The sequence below is a fragment of the Rhopalosiphum padi genome, chromosome 2, assembly GCF_020882245.1.
Source record: "Rhopalosiphum padi isolate XX-2018 chromosome 2, ASM2088224v1, whole genome shotgun sequence".
Lineage (NCBI taxonomy): Eukaryota > Metazoa > Arthropoda > Insecta > Hemiptera > Aphididae > Rhopalosiphum > Rhopalosiphum padi.
In genome coordinates, this window is record NC_083598.1 from 90,791,420 (window position 1) to 90,803,808 (window position 12,389).

Consider the following 12,389-nt stretch of genomic DNA (forward strand, 5'->3'; position numbering starts at 1 on the left):
AAATATTTGGAAATCGAACAAACAAATACAAATAGAGAATTTTAATATATACAGACGTGTAATGGTGATGACTTGGATCATTTATATTGTTTTATAATCTATTGTTGATGAATTTTATTTTTAATAACGCAATATTTACTTGTTTATATTATACGCACTATAACTAAGTTCTATGATATGATCTATTTCAGTCCCTATTAATCGTTTAAGAATATTTTATGAAAATGTTGATATACTGTTCACATTTAGGTAGTATTTTATCAAATTTTTTATAAAACATAAATGTAGAATGTTGATGAGTATTAAATAACATAATAGTCCAATACAAAAACTTAACATTTTAATATTTATGTACAGTAAAAATGGTAACAAAATTTTAGTACAGTTTAATATTGTAGCAATATTTTGTACATGGTAAGTATAGCAAAAAAAAAAAATGTGAAATGGCACAAGTAAAATAATACGTAGTGGCATGGTGTTGTCGAAGTAAAACACTCAGTCCTTATCAGCTGCGTCTCTTCAACCGTGGTAACGTATGTTATTGGAGAGCCAATCCTGTTTGATCATGTCAGATGCTTTTTCGGCGATCATTATTGTCGGCGCGTTCGTATTACCGCTGACGATCGTAGGCATTATCGACGCGTCGACCACCCGTAAACCTTGCACGCCATACACTCGAAGTCTTGGGTCCACCACGGCGGTCGGGTCACTGGGCGGTCCCATCTTACAAGTGCCCACTGGATGGTAAATGGTCATGCTGAAGTGGCGGATGGAACATTCCCAGTATTGATCGGAGCCGAACTCGAACCGCGCACATCCTGGTATGGGCACCCGATGGAGTCGTGAACGGTACTGTCTGAAAGCTTTCCCCTGGCCAATCTGTGCGTGAAATAAATCATCAAATCGGAAATTAATATTATCGGTCACCTTGTAACGATTCGATGATACATAATACAGTAGAGCGTCGATTATCCACATGTCAATTATCCGCACTACAAAATGTTGGTACAAATTTATTTTTAATTTAATTCAGTTTTATCATTCGTTTAGTTCGTTTTATCGTGTACGTATTATTATGAAAAACGAGATTATTCTATTATCTACTACGGATAACTTTAATGTATATCATAATATTATAGGTACGTTATTCACACAGTATATTAGTTTTTAACTTCATTTATAAAAATTATTTGATTATTCATACCCCTTCAGTGCCAATTAGTGTGGATAATCGACGCTTACTGTATATTATTTTTGACATCGGTCTAACACTCACTTTTACTGCCAACTTGACGCCCTCCACCAGAGTTGCTATGTCTAGAGGGTCGTCGAAGTAATTGGCGTCTATGTACGGATAAGCCATCGGGTCTCTAGATCTGAGTCTAATACTTCCTCGAGATCTTGGTCTGAGCAAAAGGGGCATAATGGTCCACGCATCGTTTTTGGCTATTGGACGAAAAACTTTGTCGTATATGGAATCTTGAACGCCCAGGATTTTCCGTACTTTAATGCCGTCGTCTGAAGCTATACTAGCTGGCGCCATGTGGAATTGAATGTCTGGGTATTCTGTGTTGTTGGCATAAATAGTAGGAATGAATCCGAGTCCTTCAACACCACCGAGCGTAGTCATCGGCCCATTTTCTCGAGTTAAATATTCCATAGTAACAGGAACTGGCTAAACATTGTATTCAGTGTTAATTTTTTGTTTGTTTAAGTAAATAAATACTTAAAAAGTTATAATATATAAATAATAAACAGATGAAATAATTAAATAGACCTTTTTTTAGTGTTTAAATTCCACTATTATTTTTTATTTTTTTAAATGTTATTTATGGTATGGGATACACTTTTTATAAATAATTATATTTACTTAGTTTATTACCATTGATTATAAATATTATGTAGTATAATTTTTTGTGAATGAAAAATGCATTACAAAAATTGATTAACGAATTAGAAATGATTACTGCTTACCTTTAAAATGTAAATGTTTAAATAATAAAACAAGATATTTCGGTTCCGATTTTAACATATTCAAAATTCTTTGTTTTCAAAACATGTTATTTAAATAATAGGCAATAATTATATTAATAAGTTGTAAGATTTTTTTGTTTCAAAAACATAGTTATAATTATACTTAAAATGATTAGTATCGTACGTGTTCATACGATAGATTTAGGTTTATTTTTTAAATAAAAATATAGTGGGATCTACACTTGCAATAACTTTTTTATTTTGCATAATTCATGAAGATTTTAGTTACCATAATATGAACACATAATGTCAATTATTATAATAAGCATATTATACAACATGTTTTTAAATCGATAATATATTATGTATAAAAAAATAATAGTTTAGAATGAAACGAAATCGAATACATGAAAAATTAAATAACTAATAAAATTATGAAAAAAAAATCGTTTCTCCCAGCAATTAACGTCGATATCAAACCGAACGAAACATTCCCGAAATATTATCACTGAGAGTATATGATAATTATTCTAGTACAAATATTGTACGTACATCCAAGTAACTCGTAATTATAGGTGATGTGGATTAGGTCAGGTTAAAGGTTACCATTAGGCACGGATCGTGAATGCCTAAACTTTTACTAGGTATAAATGATGTAATAAAAATAATTCGTAAAAACGCGCGCTCGCGGTATAGGTACCGTCAAATCCGTTACGTACCCTCAGTCGATTTTGTACTATGGCCACGGGCTTGTCCACGATGAACGTCAATCCGAACATTCCTACGTGATCCTGTAAGTTGTCGCCAACGCGCAGGTCCTGCAGCACCGGAATGCCCAGTCGTTGCAAATGTTCACGTGGTCCGATACCGGAAAGCATCAGCAATTGCGCGCTGCCGATGCTGCCCGCCGACAGGATCACTTCCCGTTTCGCGTGCACCAGATGCACCCGGCCGTCTCGCAACAGTTGTACGCCTGTCGCGCGATTGGTGGCCGGGTTGATGATAATCTTAGTCACGTGAGCTTGCATGGCCACGTGCAAATTGGGCCTGAGCCTAGCCGGCCTGAGAAAAGCCTTGGCAGTGCTGCACCGCGTACCTCTCCGGATCGTTCCCTGTATAGAATGGAAAATAGAAATTAATCATATCTACATTATATTATGAAAATTAAGTTTTAGTCTTAGCCGGATTGGCTCGTCGAGTTACTGAGTAAAACTTAGAGGGCCAGCGTTAAACCAAACGTTAGGTGAGCCAATACTTTACCAATGCGGCGCTGGTCCTGTGATAATATATTTTTCAAGGATTTTAAAATGTATTTAATGTATCAATTTTTATTCGAAATTTAAATTGTAAAAAATATGTGTTGGTTTTTGAACATTAAAAAATGGTCAATGTTTTAACTTTAATATTTACGGTTAAAATATTAACAACTTTGTAAGCACTGTGCGTTCGTATTAAAAGTAATGTTATTTATTGATTACCTGTGCGACCATAAACCCGGTTTGATATTTGCCGTTGATGTCTCTGTTCGGGTAACCCGTCACTTCCTGGCCGGCTTCAACAAACGATAACACTAATGGACTTTTCCACGGGGCCTCTTGCACAGTCAGTAAACCACCGGCTCGGTGATACGGGGATCCGGGCCTGGCCAAGTATGGATTACGGTTATCTTCCGATTTAGTGAAGTATTGCAATATTTCACTGTAGCCCCAACCTTCGTTGCCCAAGTCGCGCCATCCATCGTAATCATACCGGTTGCCTCTGACATATAACATATAATTCAGCACGCTCGACCCACCCAATACCTTACCACGGGGCCAGTTGCATCGACCATTTTTTAAGCCCAAACATGCCTTCCCTAGAAACAGATTTACAAGCAAATTATATTAAGAGATTCTTGTATTATATTGCTATTAGGTCTTAGTTCCGTCTGAAAATTACTGAACAAATATTACATGTAAATTAATGTTATAAATTGGCATTTTACAATTAATGTTCTTATCGATCCAAATTTGTTACTTTTCCTTTGTTGTAAAATGAGTTCTTCAATCGTTGCCTAATCATAACATAAATAGTACATACTTAATTATTTTAAACCTACCTATGTATATATATATATATATTTTTTTTTTTCTTATCAAATTGAATTCGATGAAATTATTTATTAAATATAAATATTGTTATATTATGTATATATAGTCTACAGATGATTGAGACTTACCCGTCGGTTCGGTTTTATACTGCCAGTCTAGACGAGATAATTGAAGGTAGGCCGCTAATGAGGGGACATCGGACAATTCGTTTTCATCCGGACCGGCTTCTAATAGCAATACACTCCAGTGTCCGATCTGATGATTGATGTGAGATTTACAAACACAAATTAACGTTTGAAATAAAACCGAATTTCTAGTGACTATATAATATTGTATACCTCCGATAGCCTACTGGCGACGACAGCTCCTGCTGATCCACCGCCAATCACGATAAAGTCGTATTCCAGTCTCAGTGTTTTCTGGTTGAATGGTCGTGACTCGGGATCATAAATGTCATACCGGTAATAGGCCATAGCGGCTATCAACACCGGTATCATCCATACGCTGGTCCCAACAATAGTCAGGCCAGCCTTTAAAGCTGATCCGGCGGCAATTAAGGCGAATATCATATCCGCTACGTGTGGTCACAGTAGTGCCATTACTTGCAGATATGGGTCCTAAAACCAATTATTACAATGTTATTGCCAAATCGTGATCGATGTACAGTTTTTTTTTCCGGTAAACATACATTTTTACGTTAACAGATTAAAATAGGCAGACATTTTACCACCGCTATTATTAATGCACGTTCTTTTTGTTGTGTAACTGTTTATTTCAAAGTCTTTGAATTATACCTACGTCCTACAGTATACTTAATTATGACTTAATCATCTTATTTTATCGTATAGTGTCAACATCATAAATATACGGACGTAGTCTGTAGACATGTGTAACAACAATTTATTTTATTTTTTTTTTTTACATACCGTTTAATTATTATGTAAATAAGAATTTCTTGTAAATAAAACGATATTAAAATAATTTAATATTTAAAAAATTATACCAAATGTGTTCTACGAATGAAAACGTTCAATTATTTTAGTTTATAATAAAATGAACATATTGCTACAAAAATTGAATATTATATCTTTTAGTCGAGAGAAAACGTCGTAACAGTAACATTTAAATATATTTCTTATTTTCACATTATGTTATGTAAAATTATTATTTTTAGTACCTACATATGATTCTAAATTGTTTTGAATACCTATCAGTATAATTGTTTTTTTTTTTCATTTTTGTTCATATTATTATTAAATAGTATAGTATTTTGAGACAAGAAAGAATGTTCGTATTCTTTGTGGTACAATACAGCGTCATAAATCCAGTTTTCGTTTTCCGTATTAGGCTAAATGATTAGAATAGTGAAAAACTGCCTCATTGTAAAATTACCGAGCGAGTAAAAAAAAAATAATAATAATAATATAATAGGTATAAACATTGGTCACAAATCAAAAACAGTTTGCTGTTTTTTTTTTTTTTTTTGGAGTGCGCATGCCCACCTCCTATAATATATAATATTATTATATAACAATAATATTCGCCGTTTACCCATTCAGCCGTATTATCGTAATATTTTACCATTTAACAAATTTTTACAGACTCGTAAAAATGATTAATACCTGAATTTTGGATTGTTGTCGGTGGAAAAGTAGCAGTTAACGAATCCCTGGCGTGTCCGTCGATACACATTGTCCACACTGACCTAATGTACGTGTTTTTCTGCAGCGATTTGCCTTTACATAATGTCCAAACCTCCCTTCGGCACCTGCACAAATCACACGGATATTATACCTACATTGTTTCGACGGTTTTCGTAATACGCCACATTATTCGGTTATTAGTCGTAGTCGTCGCCGACCGTTTACTACCTGTATAATGTGCTTAATACGATTTTCTGAAATTGCGTCACATACGAATGACAATTGGAACGATAACGTTGTAATTTGATTCTATCGAGGTCACCTGGTTTTACAATATATGTATACATATTTAATGCACGTGCAAGTTTTTCGAGGGGGGAAACAAAATATATAATATAATAATGATGTAATCCAAGGATACACTTTCACCTGACCGGCAATCCGACTGACCCCTACGGGCGATATACTCGCGTATAGGTAACCAGTCTCATCGTCTGCCCACCGGCCACCGTGTTTGTTGTGTGTCCAATTATTACATAACTATTTATTATTATTATTATTATTATTGACTATTCTCTTAAATCGTATGTTTACAATCGAGAGTAAGTTTCCTGTTTTACGAAAGTCACACGTCATCGCAGTGTGTTCGTCGTCGGCGTGGTGTTAAAGTTCACGACCATCACGGAATACCGTGCGCGCAATATAATATATTATAAATAATAATAATAATAATAGTAATATTTCGTTTCAAACGAATCGTGAGTGAGGTTCATCGGTCGTGAATAACTCGTGCACAAATACAGAATCCGTCTTACGGTAGCTGTAAATACATAAATATAATAGCGATAATATAACACTGTTGTGCACTGTTAAATCTATAATTGTACTGGGCAGTACAGTTTAGCGCGTGAACTGCGGCGTGTTGAGAGTTTGAGACGATAATGCGTCCGATTTGCATAAATTATAATATTATATCAGTGAAAACATTGAGTTCACTTATTATATGATTTGTCTCTCCCACGAGTGACATTTCGATATTATGTTTAGGTATCGAGTTGTAAGCATTATGTAAATTGAAAAAAAAAACACTGGCCATAATAATGATGCGGCAAATTCATTATTACGAAATCAAGAGTCTATAGACAGTTGTATTCTCTGTGTGCTTGGTTGCCCAGTGAAACTGTTTACATAAAAAGAAAAAAAATTACAATAGGTAATAACTAATAAGCGAAACGGTATCTTCCAATAGTATATATTCTTATTGAATATGAACGCATAATCAACGACCTAAACAAATTCTAAATAATTTGTAACCGAAAATCTTCTTTTCATTCTTAATTCTTCAGATATTTTTTGGATACAAGTTGGAGGTTGGCCGTAATATATTTATGACAAAATCAAAGAAATAATAGAAACAAAACTTTCTAGATTTTTCTAAATTATGGTGTAATTAAAAATAAAGAAAAAAGTCTTACCTCTAAAAAGTTCAAAAACCGTATTTTAATTATTATTCATTAAGAATCTTTTGTAGACTGTTCTAACGAACGAATTGTCTTAAAAATCAGTTGTATATTTAGAGTATACTACGGCTCAAATTATCGCATGAAAAAATTTGCATGCGTATTAAAAGAAAAACTTGTTTAACATAATATATACTGTTAAGTATTCAAATTATTAAAACGAGAAAATTATAGTTAAATTACAATTTTGCTTGGATGGCTGCTTTTAGATAAAAATGCAATTAAAATTATAATGATATAATACACTTTTTTAAATTAATTGAATCAAAGATGAAGGTAGCTATCGCCTACATATGGGTATGTAATTTTTTTTTACTGACAATATATAAATGTTTCTGGTGGGGGGGGGGGGAGAAAGGGCTTATTTTACACGTTATTCAAAAATGTTAATTTGTGCTGCAGTCCTGTACATTAAAAATTCATTATAATTTGTAATTTGTAAAAATATTATGTGACCAAAAATAAAATAGAAAAAAAAACATTTTAAAATACTATCTACACACATGTAATTTCAACTATTTTTCGATAATTCAAGATTTATTCTTAATTACATTTTGAGTAGAATAATTTATTATTATTTTTGAATTTTCCAGAATTTCTCACAAACAATATTTTATTTTTATTTTTAATTATTCTTACGATTTTGTATTGAAACACGTATAATGAATCGTTATTATAATTTATAATAGAAGAAGACAGAAGGATATATCAAAACAGTGAATGCATTTAAACGAGTTATGTATTAATTGAAAAATGTATACCTACTAATTTAAATTGAATAAGAAATTCACAAAATGTTTTATTCTATACTTTTCAATGGCATCGTGAAATTTGGATTAGAAGAAATACATTTTACATTTTATACACACAAATACACTTATGAATTAAGCATTAAAGAATTAAGAGTACTTATTTTATACAATTATTCTACACGAAAGATGCATTTTGACATTTTTTATTTATTACATTTCTACATTAGCTACATTGCCAACTCAATTCTTTTCAGTAAATCATTTTTAAAAAGTCAACGACTTATTTATATGAACTAACATCAAAAATAAAAATAAATGTATTATTGTACTTATATTAAGGTGTACTAATACAAATATAAAACAGTTTTTATTTTTATTTCTATTCAAGGCAGTGGCAATTTTCACTATACACGTAGAATTTACAGTAATTAAATATATTACAAACATATATTTTATTTTACTCATAAAAAAACTTTGTGTATTGCTTACTAATTATAATTCACAAACAGAGATATTGTATGAATTAATTATTAGTTCCTTATGAAATACTATATGTTGTGCTACAGTTTCAAGACGAATAAAAGTCAATATAAAAATAAAAGCGTATAATAAATTTTTTAAAAAGTAATATACACGTACTTCGTTAGAAAAAAATTTTCCTGAAATATATTGCATAACGTCGTATTATTTTAACATTCTATGATGCTAAAGAGAATAGAAAAATATAATTAAAAGTGTTAATTTTTAAAGCAAAAGAATAATAAGTTAATTTGTACAAGAAAAAAAAAATAATAATAATAGAATTAAATAATTGTTTGTATAAAGTGAAATGGAAATAAAATAATATAAATATATACTACATAGGTTCTAATCTAAATTATTATATTATTATGGTTTATGAGCAAAATGTTATACGTAATACAATTGTATAATTGTGTATAAAATGTTACTATTATATCATATCCACGTGTAGGTAGCTATATATATATATACTGTTTTGAATGTTTTGATATATAAGAATTATTGCAAGAACTATCGTTTAATAATATTAATGATTTAATAATGCCAATAATATTTTATTTTCATACCGAATAAATTTAAGCTCACGCAATTGTTTTGAATTATGTGAACAGTATGACAAAAAAGTAGAATTCAGTAATTCCGATTCCTACTTCTAAGTGCGGTTAATTCCACAGCACAATTTTATCGAGTGAATAGATGTGTGTAACATTGGGATTATAAGCATTTACATTTTCTGAAACTAAACGGAAAAAAATGTTTCAACTCATCAAGTGTTTAATATATTATATTATACATATATTTAATATACGTGTGTTTGCACTTTTGTATTATAATATGACAGTATATTAATGGGGTGGACACCTATAAACATTTTTTACCTCAGTAATTTAAATAACAGTTCCGCGCTATTTGTATATTTACGATTAGAGATGGTGTCTTGAGCTATGCATAACGATATAGTGTAGTGCTGAAATAAGTCGTATTCCATAGTCCAGTTGGAGTTTCCCCCACCCTCGTAGGTTCTTCATATTATAATATATTAATATGTTTGTTTTAAGAAAAATAAATTTTAAACATTATCAATAATTTCAATAACGTAAAACCATTGAGCAATGTTAACATTAGTTGATATTAATATTACAATACACTTTCAGAAGGAAATTCAAAATCTAGACCAGAATAAAAATAAAAAAATGTTATCCACGCATCCCCATTAAAATATAATATCTCCATTATCCCCTATGTGTACCCACGATGTTTGGCCACTGGTATATGTGTCCTAGGCATATAATCAAATCAGGCATTTTACTAAATGCCTATTTTAAGTCAGGCAAATCATAAAAAAGAATTAATATTTTATATTATTTTAAAAATGTAACTATATTTTATTCTCAATTATTTATTGCTATTCTATGTAGGTATATGAAATATTTTTAATTTCAGTACAGTGGCGTATATAGGGTTTTTAAAAGGCCACGCAACACCAACAAATAGACGCCCACTCACAGACCAAAATGTGTTCTAGAGAATTTAATTTTTAGAAATCCCTAAATTTCCCATTATCCCTAAAAATTTAAGTTGTGACAACCCATGCAGCTGCATTATTTGTTTCAGTACTATTGTTTTAAAACTTCAATTATAAATAAATCTAGGTAATTAATAATTCGTTATGATAGTACGAGTATAATAATCGAATTAAAAGGTTGTTATTATAATTACAATTTTAGGTTAATTTCAGTTATTATTTGTTGTTTAATTGTTTGGTGGCATTTGCTAGAACGCATTTAAAATTTTTTTTTTTAAAAACAAAAACACCAATCGGCTTATCTATAGTACCTATATGTATTTATTTACACATTTAAATATACAATTTTTTTTTTATATATATAAATAGAACATCAATAAATAATTTCGTAATAAGAAAATACAATTTTAAAATAATTCAAAATCTTTAATTTATATTATTTGCCTGACTTTAAAAATAGGCATTTAATTAAATGTCTAGGTGGATAGTAAAATTACATAAAAATTAAATGCTTTGACTATTTTCTTAGGTATTTAGTTAAATCAGGCATTTTACCAAAGGCCTACCACATAATATTACGCATAATATATCAGAAAATATGATTTGGACGGTTGTAGTCGTCCGAGTTTTCGGAAAATTCTAGAGATACATAATATTGCGATTTATTCAACAGTCGTCAAATCGTTATCTTAATCAAAACAATATTATTTAAATATTATAAACTTTGTTATTTGTTTGTAATACCCACTCTGAGCGAGGAGAATAGCGATATTACGGAGTGCGTTTATTAGTCGTCCGCCAACTACTGCAGCGGGACGGAGACACGCGGAACTGGAAACCAACCGATGCGAGTGATTGACGATTCGCGGGGACACTTATACACACGAGACGGCGAACACTCAAACTGTACACATTTACGAAAAAAAAAAAAAAAAAAGGAAACCAAATTTTGAACGCACAGCGAGACGGCGGACGGCAAAAGTTCGCGCGGTACAAACGGTCGGGTAACCGCGGCGGCGCGCACAACGACGACGCTACTGTTATACTACTGCGCGGACGTCGCGCGGCTGTTGTACGGAAACGTGTGTAGCGCGGACGTTGACGTGCGTCTCGAAGCGCGGCGGACAAACGTACTTAAGTGCATCGCTAAACGACCATAGCCGCGCGGCACAGCAGACCGCAAACGCTTTCCCTTTCTCCGGTGCTGCATCAGGTGTCCGCCAGCAACACCACCGCCGCCGCCGTCGCCGCACGCGGTCCGTTGCGCAGAATCCACGCGCTGTGCCGATCACGACCGTATAATAATATTATTATGGTTTATACGGAAAAAAAGAAGAAAAAAGGCGATCGCGAGTCGGTGACCAAGTCGAATCGTCGGGGACGAGGTAAATGTTTAAGATTAAAACGTTACGATGTTATTGAAAAAGGCGAACGAATTCTCCGGACCCACTCCCGTCAATGTCGTTCTAAATAATATTTTTTTATTTCCTTGTTAACATAATATATTATGTCAATGCGTCATATACGAGAACACCCTTCAGCTGATGCGCTTCGTATATAAGAGGCGAGAAAACGCGTATGTCTTCTGTAATATTTATAATAACGTAGTGTTTATTGCAGTGGCGTTTATAGGGTTTTTAAAAGGCCATGCAACACAAAAAATAGACACCCACTCACAGACCAAACTGTGTTCTAGAAAATTTAATTTTTAGTTTCCCTAAAAATTAAAGTTGTGACAACTCACGCGGTTGCATTATTTGAGACCATAGATATACGCCACTGGTTTATTGGCATAGTATCAGAGACCGGAGTCTTATAGATGAGATGCTACAAGAGACAATAAGACAAGTGCATGAACTACAGATTTGGTTGATGCAAATTGGTGCTATAATGTATATTGTACATTACCTTATAAATTATTTTATCGTGTTCGAGCTTACCTATTAATACAATATTTTGTCAACACTATAAAAAAAAAAAAACCAACCGAATAAGGAGAAAATCAGTATCGGTAATATCTTCGTGGAATATATTTTAATTTGAAATGGCTAATGTTCAAACGAAAATAAATCAAAACGCATATTAAGCTTAGGACGTGCCATAAAATGAATAATAACTCTGAAAATACTGTCTGTCATGCACGCCTTATTGTTATTGTATCAGTCAGTTTTTTTAGAATCGATTACATACCTACAATATCCGTGCGCGTATTAATCATATATATTTATACATTAATTATTTTTTAGCGAGAGCAGTTTCAACCAAGCCCCACGCAAAATTCAGTGGGCAATTAAAACACCGTACTTGCGAGTCTCTCGTTCGATGCGAATAATGTATAATATAATTCAGTGATACGTATATTA

The 12,389-nt window shown here is 32.3% G+C and overlaps 1 protein-coding gene across 1 annotated transcript; it reads right to left on the reverse strand.

Moving 5' to 3' along the window:
- Positions 1-318: 318 nt before the first annotated feature.
- On the reverse strand, positions 319-11,172 carry LOC132921199 (glucose dehydrogenase [FAD, quinone]-like). Its single transcript, XM_060984072.1, has 8 exons — positions 10,775-11,172; positions 5,687-5,832; positions 4,403-4,681; positions 4,193-4,319; positions 3,453-3,829; positions 2,694-3,086; positions 1,277-1,675; positions 319-879 (listed from the first exon to the last, which is right to left on the reverse strand). The coding sequence occupies exons 3-8, from the start codon at positions 4,631-4,633 to the stop codon at positions 520-522; spliced, it is 1,887 nt and encodes a 628-aa protein (XP_060840055.1). The 5' UTR covers positions 4,634-4,681; positions 5,687-5,832; positions 10,775-11,172; the 3' UTR covers positions 319-519.
- Between the last annotated feature and the right edge of the window lie 1,217 nt (positions 11,173-12,389).

Excerpts from the sequence above, each read along its gene's own strand:
- LOC132921199 (XM_060984072.1), bottom strand. The coding sequence starts at position 4,633 with ATGATATTCGCCTTAATTGCCGCCGGATCAGCTTTAAAGGCTGGCCTG. Across the intron at positions 4,320-4,402 it reads TCGCCAGTAGGCTATCGGAG|ATCGGACACTGGAGTGTATT; the intron begins GTATACAATATT and ends ATCAATCATCAG. Across the intron at positions 3,830-4,192 it reads GTATAAAACCGAACCGACGG|GGAAGGCATGTTTGGGCTTA; the intron begins GTAAGTCTCAAT and ends ATCTGTTTCTAG.